The 13113-nt window shown below is 38.6% G+C and overlaps 1 protein-coding gene across 3 annotated transcripts in view; it reads right to left on the bottom strand.

Annotated features, from left to right (window-relative positions):
* Positions 1-13113, bottom strand: part of LOC134219981 (serine protease snake-like) — a 36214-nt gene that overhangs the window by 13982 nt on the left and 9119 nt on the right. For 2 of the 3 annotated variants that reach the window (XM_062698905.1, XM_062698911.1), the window contains exons 3-4: positions 8662-8862; positions 8076-8597 (exon numbers count right to left, since the gene is read on the bottom strand). In XM_062698905.1, coding sequence (XP_062554889.1) covers positions 8076-8597; positions 8662-8862 — 723 coding nt within the window. The remainder of the gene's footprint in view (positions 1-8075; positions 8598-8661; positions 8863-13113) is intronic. The other variant, XM_062698918.1, reaches the window with a different exon arrangement.

Raw genomic sequence — 13113 nt, 5'->3', positions numbered from 1 at the left:
CGGTGGGGTTCGACAGTGGGCTCTGTTGAACTTCTATAAAAAGCTGCATGTGTCCCCAAGCAGGCCCTATCAAAGCGACCGTGTGTCGCTCAAAGCGCACTAGCCTAGTCTTGGTGTTGGGTGGGACTTTAAACAAATTTGACCCGACTGATCGAGCGTCTGTTCACCAAGGAGGTGCGGCTCCAACAGCGTCTGTTCTGGCATCCAGCGGCTGAGTATGAAATGCTATTCCCGGAAGCTATACCTAAGATGGCAGCCCTATCCCGGTGGATAGGGAACCTTGGGCCAACAACCTACTGTTCCCGAAACATCAATTTGTTCGAGAATCCGATAATGAAAGAATACGGACTGATTTTACGGCGACGACTCTTAGCGCGAAACAACGGACACGAATAGGAACATGGAACGTTTTAACCCTAGCCCAGCAGGGTAAATTGGCACAACTTGCCAATGAGGCACGCCGCATGAAGCTTGAGATCCTGGGACTGAGTGAAGTCCGTTGGCCAAACTTTGGAGAACACAGAACGCCGTCGGGACAAGTTCTGCTATACTCTGGTTTACGAGGTGAACACGCTCCCCGGCATCGCGGAGTTGGCTTCCTACTAAGCGCTCAGGCACACTCTGCGCTTCCGAAACCTTACTATAATCCAATGTTATGCGCCAACCGATGCTGCCGATCTGCAAGACAAAGAGAACTTCTACAGTCAACTCAATGCTATCGTAGATAGAATTCCGAAGGGTGATATCAAGATCTGTTTGGGCGACTTCAATGCGAAGATCGGATCCGACAACTCGAACCATGAGCGCATTATGGGACGCCATGGTCTCGGAGAAATGAGCAAAAACGGAGAGCTGTTCGCAGAATTTTGTGGTAATAATGACATGTGATAGGGGGATCGCTCTTCCCTCATCGACCGGTTCACAAGGTCACGTGGGTCTCCCGTGACGGCTTTACAGAAAATCAAATCGACCACATCTGCATCAGCCGAAAATGGAAACGGAGCCTTCTTGATGTACGGAATAAACGTAGTGCCGATATCGCATCTGATCATCACCTCCTCATCGGCGAAATACGCCTGCGCATTGCGCGGATTCGTCGGCAGGAGGAAAGAGTTGGACGACGATTCAACACACGCCGACTGGAAGATGCCACGGTGAAACGATCCTTCGTTGAAGAACTGGAGACGCGTGCTGCAGATATTCCGGAAGGTGGCAGCGTGGAAGACCAATGGACCGCCATCAAGAATGCCTTCATCGCCACCAGCGAGAACAATCTGGGCAAACTACGCACCCAGAGAAAACAATGGATCACCGATGAGACCTGGAGGAAGATAGAGGAGCGAAGAGAAGCCAAAGCTGCGATAGAGCGATCGAAAACCAGAGGAGCCAAAGTCTTAGCCCGTCAACGATACGCGGCTCTTGAGAAGGAAGTAAAACGCTCATGTCGACGGGACAAGCGAGCGTGGGCAGACTCTCTGGCCGACGAAGGAGAGAGAGCCGCTGCAACCGGGGACATTCGCCTCCTCTACGATATCTCACGACGCTTAAGCGGGGCGAAGATGAATGCAACGATGCCTGTGAAAGACGCGAATGATCAGTTATTGACCGACCCAACTGACCAGCTGAAACGCTGGTTTGAGCACTTCGAACAACTTTTTCAAGTGCCAACCAGGCCATCACCACCTCGGCATGATCTGCCTAGGATCCGACGTATAACACGCGTCAATACCGAAGCTCCATCACTGCTAGAGATTACAACAGCCATCCAAAGCATGAAATCAAATAAAGCCCCAGGGGTCGACCGCATATCAGCCGAGATGCTCAAAGCTGACCCCATATCATCCGCTCAACTACTGCATCGTTTATTTCGTAATATCTGGGACACCGCAACTTTCCCGGTCGACTGGATGCAAGGTATCTTAGTGAAGGTGCCCAAAAAGGGTGACCTGACTGTATGCGATAACTGGCGAGGCATTATGTTGCTGTGTACCGTTCTCAAAGTTCTGTGCAAAATTATCCTAGCCCGGATTCAGGAGAAGATCGATGCGACTCTCCGGCGGAAGCAAGCTGGATTCCGTGCCGGAAGATCCTGTGTGGACCATATTGTCACGCTCTGCATAATTCTGGAGCAGGTCAACGAGTTCCAAGAGTCCCTTTACTTGGTATTCATTGACTACTAAAAAGCTTTCGACCGTCTCAATCACGAGAATATGTGGGGCGCCCTGAGACGCAAGGGGGTTCCTGAGAAAATCATCGGCCTCATCAAAGCACAGTACGAGGCCTTTTCGTGTAGAGTGCTGCACAATGGGGTCCTGTCCGACCCTATCCGGGTCGTAGCTCGCGTGAGGCAAAGTTCTGTTCCTCAGTAACCGTGAACCAAACCGCGGGCTGTTATGGCAGCCTATAACCATGGAGCACACAATGGGGAAATCCGATTTCAAAGGTGGAAAAATTGATAACTTTCTTCACGAACAACTTACAGAAGAGATCAAGAGCTTATTCGAAAGGGAATTTTGCAAAGAATTCCGTCAGTGCTGTTTCATGGACGTGGAACGCTTCTGTATGTAGTTATTGAGCTCGTTTTGCCCTAATGCCCCATATATCGCGAGTTTCCAAACTATTTGTCATTTTATCTTTAAGACATTGTTCAAAAATTGTGTTTATCTCTTCACTGTGGGTCCACAAAAGGGAATTAAATATATTTTGTTGGTAAAAGTTGGAAATTTAAGGGATTTTGGGGTCAAATAAGCATCAAAGTGCATTTTATATGCAATTTTAATGTATTCTGTAAAAAATAGTAATATTTACAGATTAGTGTTGCTATTATTGTCTCCAAGTGTTGAACAGATGTTGACAAATGTTTGCCGAACAAAAATCAATGAAATAAATCGTTTCACAAATGTTTTATTTGGTTATTTATTGAGTAAAAAACGATTTTTAAAAACTTTTGAATAGCACCGATGCCAAACATTTCCAAACCATACCCGATAGCACAACTAGACAAGAATAGTCAAATGTTATGAGTCTTGATGTGATCATAGATAGGAGGTGATGGGAGATACTCTTTTTTTTACCTTTTTTGCCCAAATTCCCTATGAAATAATATAGCTCAATGATTCTGAGCAAGAAAATGATGTAATAATGTTAATTTAATTGATATTTTCCAATGATATAATGAAAATAACAAATAATCATATAATTCATCAAAATATTGAATTATAGGGGATTTAGGGGTCATACAGCTCATTTAATGTAACTTTTTATTCAAAATAGGATAACTTCTTTCACGAGCGACTCACAGATAAGGTTAAGGGCTTATTCAAAAGCAAATTTTCCAAGAAATTCAGTAAGTGATGTTTTATAGACATGAGACACTTCTGTATGTAGTTATTGAGCTGGTTTTGCCCCAATGTCCCATGCATCACAGTTTATTATTTTTCGTGCTTTTATCTTCCAAGTATTGTACTAAAGATAAGTTCTCCTCTTCATTATAGATTCATAGAAAAGCATTATACATGCTTTGTTGGTAAAAGTTGGAAATTTAAGGGATTTTGGGGTCAAATAAGTATTAAATTGCACTTTATGTGAATTTTTCATGCATTCTGTAAAAATTAATGAAAATATTATTATTCTCCCAAAATGTTCTACAGACATTGATGTTTGAATGTTTGCAAAACAATTACTAATGAAGTAAATCATTTCGCAAATGTTTTGTTTTGTGATTTATTGGGTAAAACCCGAGTTTTTAAATGCTTCTGAAAAGTGCCGATGACAATCATTCCCATACCATACCCGTTTGCACAACTAGATAAGAGTAAATATATTAGTCGATGTGATAATAGATAGGAATAAATAGGAAATATTCTTTTCTCATGACGTTTTACCCAAATTTCCCTTATGAAATAATGTAGCTCAATGATTCTGGGTTAAGAAATGATGGAGTAACATTGATTCAATTATAATTTGTCAATGATACTATAAAAATAACAATTGCATTGAAAAAAAATCCAAGGGTTCAGGGCTCAGAACCATTTTTTTAAATACATAATTAATGATTTTTTTCACTTATTTGTCCCAAAATGCCTTAAAAATCAATTTTTAATGTAATGTATAGATATTTGTTTTTTTAATGGGATCAATTTCTGTTGAAAAAATTATGACAATAATATCAACTATTATCTATAAATATCTGAATAATCAATAGGCTGTAGATTTCGCCAAAATTGACCATATGTAGAGCTACATCAATGTTTACAAGTTTTTAAATCACCGTATATTAACCCTAAATGATCATTCGACGTAATATAGTGCAAATGATTTCTTGGTTATTATTATTATTATTTACAGAGTACATGAAAAATTCACATAGATGCAGTTTGATGATTATTTGACCCCAAAATCCCTTAAATTTCCAACTTTTTCCAACAAAATATGTATAGTGATATGTATGGATCTACAATGAAAAGAAAAACAGAATTTCAGTGTAATTTTTAAAAGATAAAAGTACCAAAACATGAAAAAATTTGATGTATGGGACATTGGGGCAAAACCAGCTCAATAACTACATACACAAGTGTCTCATGTCTATAAAACATCACTCACTGAATTTCTTGGAAAATTTGCTTTCGAATAAGCCCTTAACCTTATCTGTGAGTCGCTCGTGAAAGAAGTTATCCTATTTTGAATAAAAAGTTACATTAAATGAGCTGTATGACCCCTAAATCCCCTATAATTCAATATTTTTGATGAATTATATGATTATTTGTTATTTTCATTATATCATTGGAAAATATCAATTAAATTAACATTATTACATCATTTTCTTGCTCAGAATCATTGAGCTATATTATTTCATAGGGGAATTTGGGCAAAAAGGTAAGAAAAAAGAGTATCTCCCATCACCTCCTATCTATGATCACATCAAGACTCATAACATATGACTATTCTTGTCTAGTTGTGCTATCGGGCATGGTTTGGAAATGTTTGGCATCGGTGCTACTCAAAAGTTTTTAAAAATCGTTTTTTACTCAATAAAAAACCAAATAAAACGTTTGTGAAACGATTTATTTCATTGATTTTTGTTCGGCAAACATTTGTCAACATCTGTTCAACACTTTGAGACAATAATAGCAACACTAATCTGTAAATATTACTATTTTTACAGAATACATTAAAATTGCATATAAAATGCACTTTGATGCTTATTTGACCCCAAAATCCCTTAAATTTCCAACTTTTACCAACAAAATATATTTAATTCCCTTTTGTGGACCAACAGTGAAGAAATAAACACAATTTTTGAACAATGTCTTAAAGATAAAATGACAAATAGTTTGGAAACTCGCGATATATGGGGCATTAGGGCAAAACGAGCTCAATAACTACATACAAAAGCGTTCCACGTCCATGAAACAGCACTGACTGAATTCTTTGCAAAATTCTCTTTCGAATAAGCTTTTGATCTCTTCTATAAGTTGTTCGTGAAGAAAGTTATCAATTTTTTCCACCTTTGAAATCGAATTTCCCCATTGTGGAGCACCTAAACGACTTCGAATTGGCTGATGACGTTGCACTCCTCGCGCAACGGCGCTCTGATATGCAGAGTAAGCTCAACGACCTTGCCGAGCGCTCCTCTTCGGCAGGTTTAGTCATCAACGTCAACAAAACCAAATCGTTGGATGTAAACACGGTGACCCCTTCCAGTTTCACAGTAGCCGGGCAACCAGTGGAGAATGTTGAAAGCTTCCAATATCTTGGTAGCCAAATGGCGTCAGACGGCGGTACCAAGATCGACATAGGCGCACGGATCAAGAAAGCAAGGGCTGCTATTGCGAGTTTAAGAAATATCTGGAAAAACAGGCAGATAAGTGAACGCACCAAAATACGAATTTTCAACTCTAACGTGAAATCTGTGCTGTTATACGCTAGCGAAACATGGTGTGTATCAGTGGAGAACACTCAACGGCTGCAGGTGTTCATTAACGGATGCCTGCGGTATATAATTCGGGCCTGGTGGCCTCACAACTGGATCTCAAACAACGAGCTCCATCGTCGTTGTCACCAGAGGCCGATAGCAACAGAAAATCGGGATCGGAAGTGGGGCTGGGTCGGCCACACTCTACGTAGGGGCGGAAACGAAATCTGTAAACAAGCATTAGACTGGAACCCAGCGGGACATCGCAGCAGAGGCAGACCCAGAGGCTCATGGCGGCGAATACTCAACAAAGAAATAAAAGAAGTCGACCGAAATCTAACCTGGCAACAGGTTAAAGCGATATCCGGGCAACGCTAAGGATGGAGATCTTTCAAGTTGGCCCTTTGCAACACCAGAGGTGTACAGGATCCATAAATAAGTAAAGTAAGTTCTTTTATCTCTTATATCAATCAAGTCCATATCATGTTTTGTTATGCTGTTCATGGTTTCTGCCCGGGATGGGATGCAGAAAGCGCGGCCGTACCTTTCCTGAATGGTACGCCGCGTGCAATTTTGAGAAAATCAGATAATACTAAGCAGAAACACGACAAAACAGGCACTAACTGAATTTCAAACAACAAAATCGGACCGCGGAAGCTATCTGCTTACTAAGCAGAAACCCGACAAAACAGGCACTCTCGTTTGGCCAAATTATTTGACCGAAAATATCGTACTCTGAAATAGTCTTTTGGCCGAAAAGGTCATTTGACCGAAAGGGCTGAAGAAATTTGGATCCATTTCTTGCAGAAATTCTGAAGAATTTCTCGCGAATAATGTTCCTAGCGATTTCCTAAGAGATTCCAAAGAATTCTCGAAATTTCAAAGTAGTTCCCGTGAATAATTGGGAAATAATTTCCGAATGAATATTTTGGAAAAACTGAGAATTTTGTAGGGAAGTTCTTCAGACTTTTCCGGTTAATGTCTTAAAAATATACAAAAAAAAACTTTTAAAAAATAAATGTATAAAAAAAAATTGCCACGCCGATCCACGCCGCTCCCGCCGCCGGCTAAAATGGCTTTCGGCGTGACGCCGAAAACGCCGTCGCCGACGATTTGTGAACCGACGCACACCTCTACTCTTAACAAGTGATTTCTGGATCTTACTTCGTCTCTGACAGCTAGAGCTATTACTGAACTAAATAATTATACTACATTCACTATGCCCGAGATTATTTTTCATCCGAAAACATCCTGATTGAACCGAGAAGCAAACTCGCCATCTCCGAATTGGCAGTGCGGAGGTATTGCTCACAAGCCTAATTGGATACGGTGTTTGCCTCTTTTTAAAAAAATTGACCCTTGAACAAGTACCCAGGTTCACCAATTCCAATCGGTTCAAATATGGTTAAAGAAGCAAAAAACTATCATAAAGATGAAACTATTGAAACCATGAAGTTTGATATACCTCATGATGGTATTAGAGTATTTTCCAAAATTGGCCTTTGAACCATAACCCGACTAACACGACTATCGCTTCTAATCGGTTCAAATAAGGTCCATGAAGCACAAAAATACCATAGAATGCCGTAACTTTTGAAATCATTAAGTTTAATGTACCGCATGATGGGTTATACTTATTTCTCAAAATTGACCTTTAAGTCGGTGCTCAGTAAATCTGTTTACCGGTTCCAATCGGTTCAAATATAGCCCAGTAAGTATAAAACTACCGAATAACTCCGGGACCAAGTGGCCAATCCTACAAATAAAACTTCAAAAATTTTAATAAACTCCGCTTCATTTTGTGAGAGTTGCGGAAATTAATGTTGGAAGACAAAAAAGTTACAGCAAAAAAGATTTTTATTTTCGGTTTCAAAAGGGGGAGGTTGGTAACGGAAGGATTAATCTCGTAATTTCACCCAGAAAAAAATAAACAGCAGTATTTCTGTGGTACTAAGCTGTCATTCTAACCCTCTAAGATTCCGAGATTTGGATTTGTTTTTTTAAATGTTATCCATTCTTAAAGTGCTCAGCGTTGCAAATTTTGTTTCTGCAATTATGCTGGGTTTGAATTTGACCAATGGAAATCCGAAGTGAATGTAATGTGACCCCAGTAAAATTGTCGTTCACTGTACGACGCTTATACGATCTTATTAATACTCACAATTCTCCTCAGCGCCATATCCCGATGCGATCAGCTTCTGTTCTTCCACATTCACCGATTGGTACAAACACGCTGGTCGAATTCTTTGACTGAAGCCCACCTTCCCGCTCAACTGGACCAGCGCGATATCGTTTTGCTTCGATTTGCCCGAATACTGCGGATGACCGAAGGTATCCTGAACGGAAAACTCCTGCGGCGTGGCCCCATCCGTATCCGACACCAGATTCAAGTCTCCCAAGCGCACCGTCTCCAGCCCCGGAGCAATGCAGTGAGCGGCCGTCAGAACGAACCGATCGCTAATCAACGTACCGCCGCATTTGTACTCGATAGGATCATCCGGAAAGTCCCGATAGCCGAGGGCGGCCATGTGCGGAAACTCACCCAGCTTGGCCGCTTCTCCGCCGATGATCAGCTTGTTGTCGTTGGAACATTGTTTGCCCCGTTTCTGGACCACCTCGGCATTGGGTTTAAGCGAACTAAGAAATACGATCGGTGTGGACTGTCGAACGTACTCCTTGCATTCTGTTGAAAAGAGATAACAAGTAGTTGGATAACATTAATTTGCAAGCATCGATTACCGGCTCACTTTTGGAGCTGACGCTCTGGGCAGCGTCCTGTTGCTGAATTCGTTGTAGCTGGGCGCGATAGTCGAGTGGGCAGCATACAATGGCTTCACGAGGACTGAAGCTGCAAATGTTGAACCGGGTGCCGAGGGCTTCCAGCACTGGACGACATGTGCTGTAAGCAACGCAGACTCCATCGTCGCGACCAAAGCGACACTGCTCACCTTTAATTTAAAGGAGAAAATTTAGGAAAACGTCAATTCTGGTTGGTTGATTTATTGATCTGATATTGATTTGTAATGACTTTCAAAACGCACGTGACCAGGGAATGCTCATGCATGTTCGTCGGGCCATGTACCGTAGTTTATGTGTTTCCGTTAGAATTGTAAAAATATAGCAGTACACGTGCTCGACTGATTGTGCTAAAAAGGTTTTACCGTTTAGATTTAGATTTAGCAAATGATGGGACAGGATTCCCATGAATGGGACTTCAGACAATGCTATGTTCCAAAAAGTGTTACTACAAAATTTTATACACCTACACACACACATACATACATACATACATACATACATACACACATAACAGACATTACCACAATTCGTCGAGCTGAGTCGATTGATATATAACTCTATGAGTCTCCAAGCCTTCTATGAAAGTTTGGTTTTGGAGTGCTAATATAGCCTTTACGTATACTTAGTATAGGGTAACGATGGTATTTTGGACATCTGAATATATTTTGGACTTTTGTCTATATTTTGTTTATTTTGTTACATAAATGTGGTTAGAAATGTGGTTATGAAAGAGGCCAAAGAGACGCATGATTCCTATTTATTTGAAGACAGCTAAGTCGAAAAACACGCAAAATATAACCAAAAGTCCAAAATATATTCAGATGTCCAAAATACATCATTAACCCTACGAGAAAGCCAAAAAACTGATAATACCATCAATACTGAACATTAATTTATGGATTCGATTAACAACCGTAGCGGCTAGAAGTCAAATGTTGTAAATCATTTGTAAATGGAAGAATGCTCAGTAAAACGCAGTTAGGAAAATATTTATAACCACTGAAATTTGAATCATGCCTAGTTGTCCATTGAATCGATCAGTTATTTACAATTCAATTAGCGTGAGCCACAAGTACGCGGAACTTGTCATAGCTCATCACAGATGGTGCGGCAACTTCTTTTCAGCTCTGGTAGTCGATGTAAGCAAACAAACATCTGGGTGAGGCAAAATCCAGGTAGTGTGTAGTTGAATAGTCGTAGTACTTCATACTTGATCAACTAAATATCAATTTCCTATCTACAATCAATCAATCCTCAATTTCATCAAGCTCTTTAACAAAAAAATTAAAAGCATGCATGTTGTAATTTGGTCCGTACGTCACTTTATCAGATCAGACGGTGGCAGGGAGGGGGAGGGGGTCTCGTCGCCCTCTCTAAATGGTGGAAAGATTGAACGGGTACTGAAATGAATTCCCTTAAACATGTGCGCATTACAATCCAATCATATTCAGAAATAGGTGGTTGAAAGTAAAAAGATTCCCAAAACTTATTAGGCTATCCAGGATCCATAATATATGAAAGTTCAAAACAACTCGAAACATTTCGGGCTCAAGAAATCCTTCTAGAAGCCCTCCTAGGGGCCATCCAGAAACCACGTGGTCATATTTTTGAAGATTTTCAACTCCCCCCCTCCCCCCATGTGGCTTATCGTGGTCATTTGGCAGACCTCCCTCCCCCCCTCTATGACCACGTGGTTTTTTTCAAGTAGAAAAATAAAAAAAAGACTTATGTAACTAAAACATATGGTTAATCCGATCAATTTTGAAGATGGACAATTTCAACTAATTCAAAATCAAACTAAACCCAGCATAAAAATTATAAATTTTCATGAATTCGAAAGTTTTTATGATGTTACCATGTTGTATGTTGTTGTGTATCGGGTATTAGGATATCTAGAACTCGCACACCTTCGATGCATCAGGAGGATACAAAAAAATGTGGACTCGCGAATATGTTATAAAAATTTCGAGAAAAATTTGGTTTAGAAATTTCCAAAATATCCCTAAATTTTTCAATTTTTTAAAAATTTCTTTATTAGTGATTTTTTTTAAATAATTATAAAGTTCATCACTGGATATTGCTGTAGATTCCTAAGAGCATTTGGGACCTTCCGTAGCATTGGAGGTACTGGAAATTTTTTAGATATTAACCTCAGCGAAGCATCTGAACTGAACTCTTAATACAACAAAAAGTTTATCAGAGAATCACAAAGTTAATAGTGCTGTTCAATGAGTAGCTCGAAGTTGTTCCCGTCCTGCTCGTTCATTTTTTGTCAACAAATGGGCGTGAGAGGGATGGGAACAACTTCGAGCTACTTCGAGCTGCTCATTGGACAGCATTAATATATAATCTTAGAGATGCAAATAAAACCTCCTACTATTGTTTCTTCCTACTGTTGAGTAGCATTCCTGTAGAAATTCCAGTATTGTTTTCAGAATCATTAAATTAGTTTTTCCTTCCAATATTAAAAGGTTTTTCTCAGGGCATACAAGTTTTATTCAGAATCTCAAAACTCTCTTCATTATGCCAGAATTCTATAATTCTAATCAGAACCGCAACACAATATCCTTTATTTTCCTTTGCTAAATTATACAGTTTTGGCTTAAAATGCAAGTTTTCATTTTAAATCTACAGTCTTTAATATCTTTGGGTTCCTTTTGGTATTCTAGAATTTATTGTTGTATTTTGGCATTTAACCCTTTCAGGACGATGTAAAAAGGATTTAACGTACATATTTAGGGTTTTCCACTCGATCTTGCCAAAACTAGTATAGAAAGAACTGAAAAGTCGTGTGTCATAGGCCAAACTCTTCAGAGTACATATCCTCGAAGGTATCGAAAATTATGTAAAGAAACAAAATGTCCTAAGCTGAGAATATCTACAAATATCTATGTAATCATAAGACATGATATTACGGAGCTTTGGAACGACCCGATCAACCAAGTCCTGAACGATGTATCCGTGTATCGCTAAACATCCAGGCATCCAGGTCCCATAACTTTCACAAGATACAATAGACCTTCCATGAGTCGATGTTCTAAGATACGATATCGACTGAAATAAAAACTCAGCCAAAAAAATTTAAAAAAAATTTCCATAACAATTAGGAAATTTCCAATAAGGAAATTATGGTATGAGCAATAAAAAATATTAAATTTTCTACAAATAATGCAAAATTTCCATGAAGAATTAAGAATTTCTACAATCCCATTGAAATTCCACCACTTAATTGTATCTTGACAGATACGTATTTCGACCTCAACAGTAAGGCCGTCTTCAGTCGAGTCAAGTACGAGACACTGAAGACGGCCTTACTGTTGAGGTCGAAATACGTATCTGTCAAGATACAATTAAGTGGTGGAATTTCAATGGGATTGTACAAACTCGTCTTATGACAAGTGAAGACATTCCACTAAAAAGCTCAAAATAATTTTCTTAAAAAAAATTAAGAATTTTCCACAAACAAAAATAACACTTTTAAAACCAAAAACTGCAAATATAAAAAAAGATTTTTTCATAAAGAAATAAAAATTTTCCACGGAAAAAATACAAACATTCCATAAATAAATCAATATTAGAAATAAATAATTACAAAATTATCCACAAAATAAAAATTTTGTAATTGTTTATTGCTAATATTGATCTATTCATGAAAATTTTGTATTTTTTCAAACATTTTGATTTCTTTATGGAAAATTCTTATTTCATAATTGCAATTTTTGCTTTTACAAGTGCTAATTTATTATTGTTTTGTGGAAAATTTTCAACTGTTTATGGAAATTTTGCATTATTTGTAGTAATTCTATATTTATTTAATACTCATACCCTGTTTTTTTTATTGGCAATTTCCTATTTTATTAGAGAAAATTTCTATTTTTCTCTATTAAATAGATTTTCAATCCAGAGCTGGCTCATCTCTCAAAATTTCTAATTCTTCATTGAAATTTTATTTTGATATCGACTCGTGGAAGCCAATGATGCCATACTAAAAATATTGTCTCGGTCACTCAGGTGGTTCTTTCGAATAATTTTCCAAGAAACTACTTCTTCTTCGAATATGCTTCAGTCAATGGTCCTTTCATAAGCTACTCATAGAGGAATGAATGTATTATAGACCAATTATTATTTTGGAATTTACACTCGAGATGTTTTGTTTTTTTTTTTTCATTAATAATTTGTAGCAAAATTTCCAAGCAAAATTTTTCAGAGAGAATTGTTCAAAAATCATTCTGAATGCCAGCACTTTATCAGGATTGTATGAAGTAATGTCAAAGTTTTTACAGGAAATTTCTTTACTGGATTTTTCCTGAATATCCACCAGAAATTCTTTGGTAGTTTTTTTCTTGGATTATTGTAAAAACATGAACATTTTTCAAATTTGTAGCTGCAGTACGCTGATG

Source organism: Armigeres subalbatus, chromosome 1, assembly GCF_024139115.2.
Source record: "Armigeres subalbatus isolate Guangzhou_Male chromosome 1, GZ_Asu_2, whole genome shotgun sequence".
Classification (NCBI taxonomy): domain Eukaryota; kingdom Metazoa; phylum Arthropoda; class Insecta; order Diptera; family Culicidae; genus Armigeres; species Armigeres subalbatus.
Note: the sequence above shows the minus strand (reverse complement) of the source record. Positions and strands in the feature narration are given on the sequence as shown.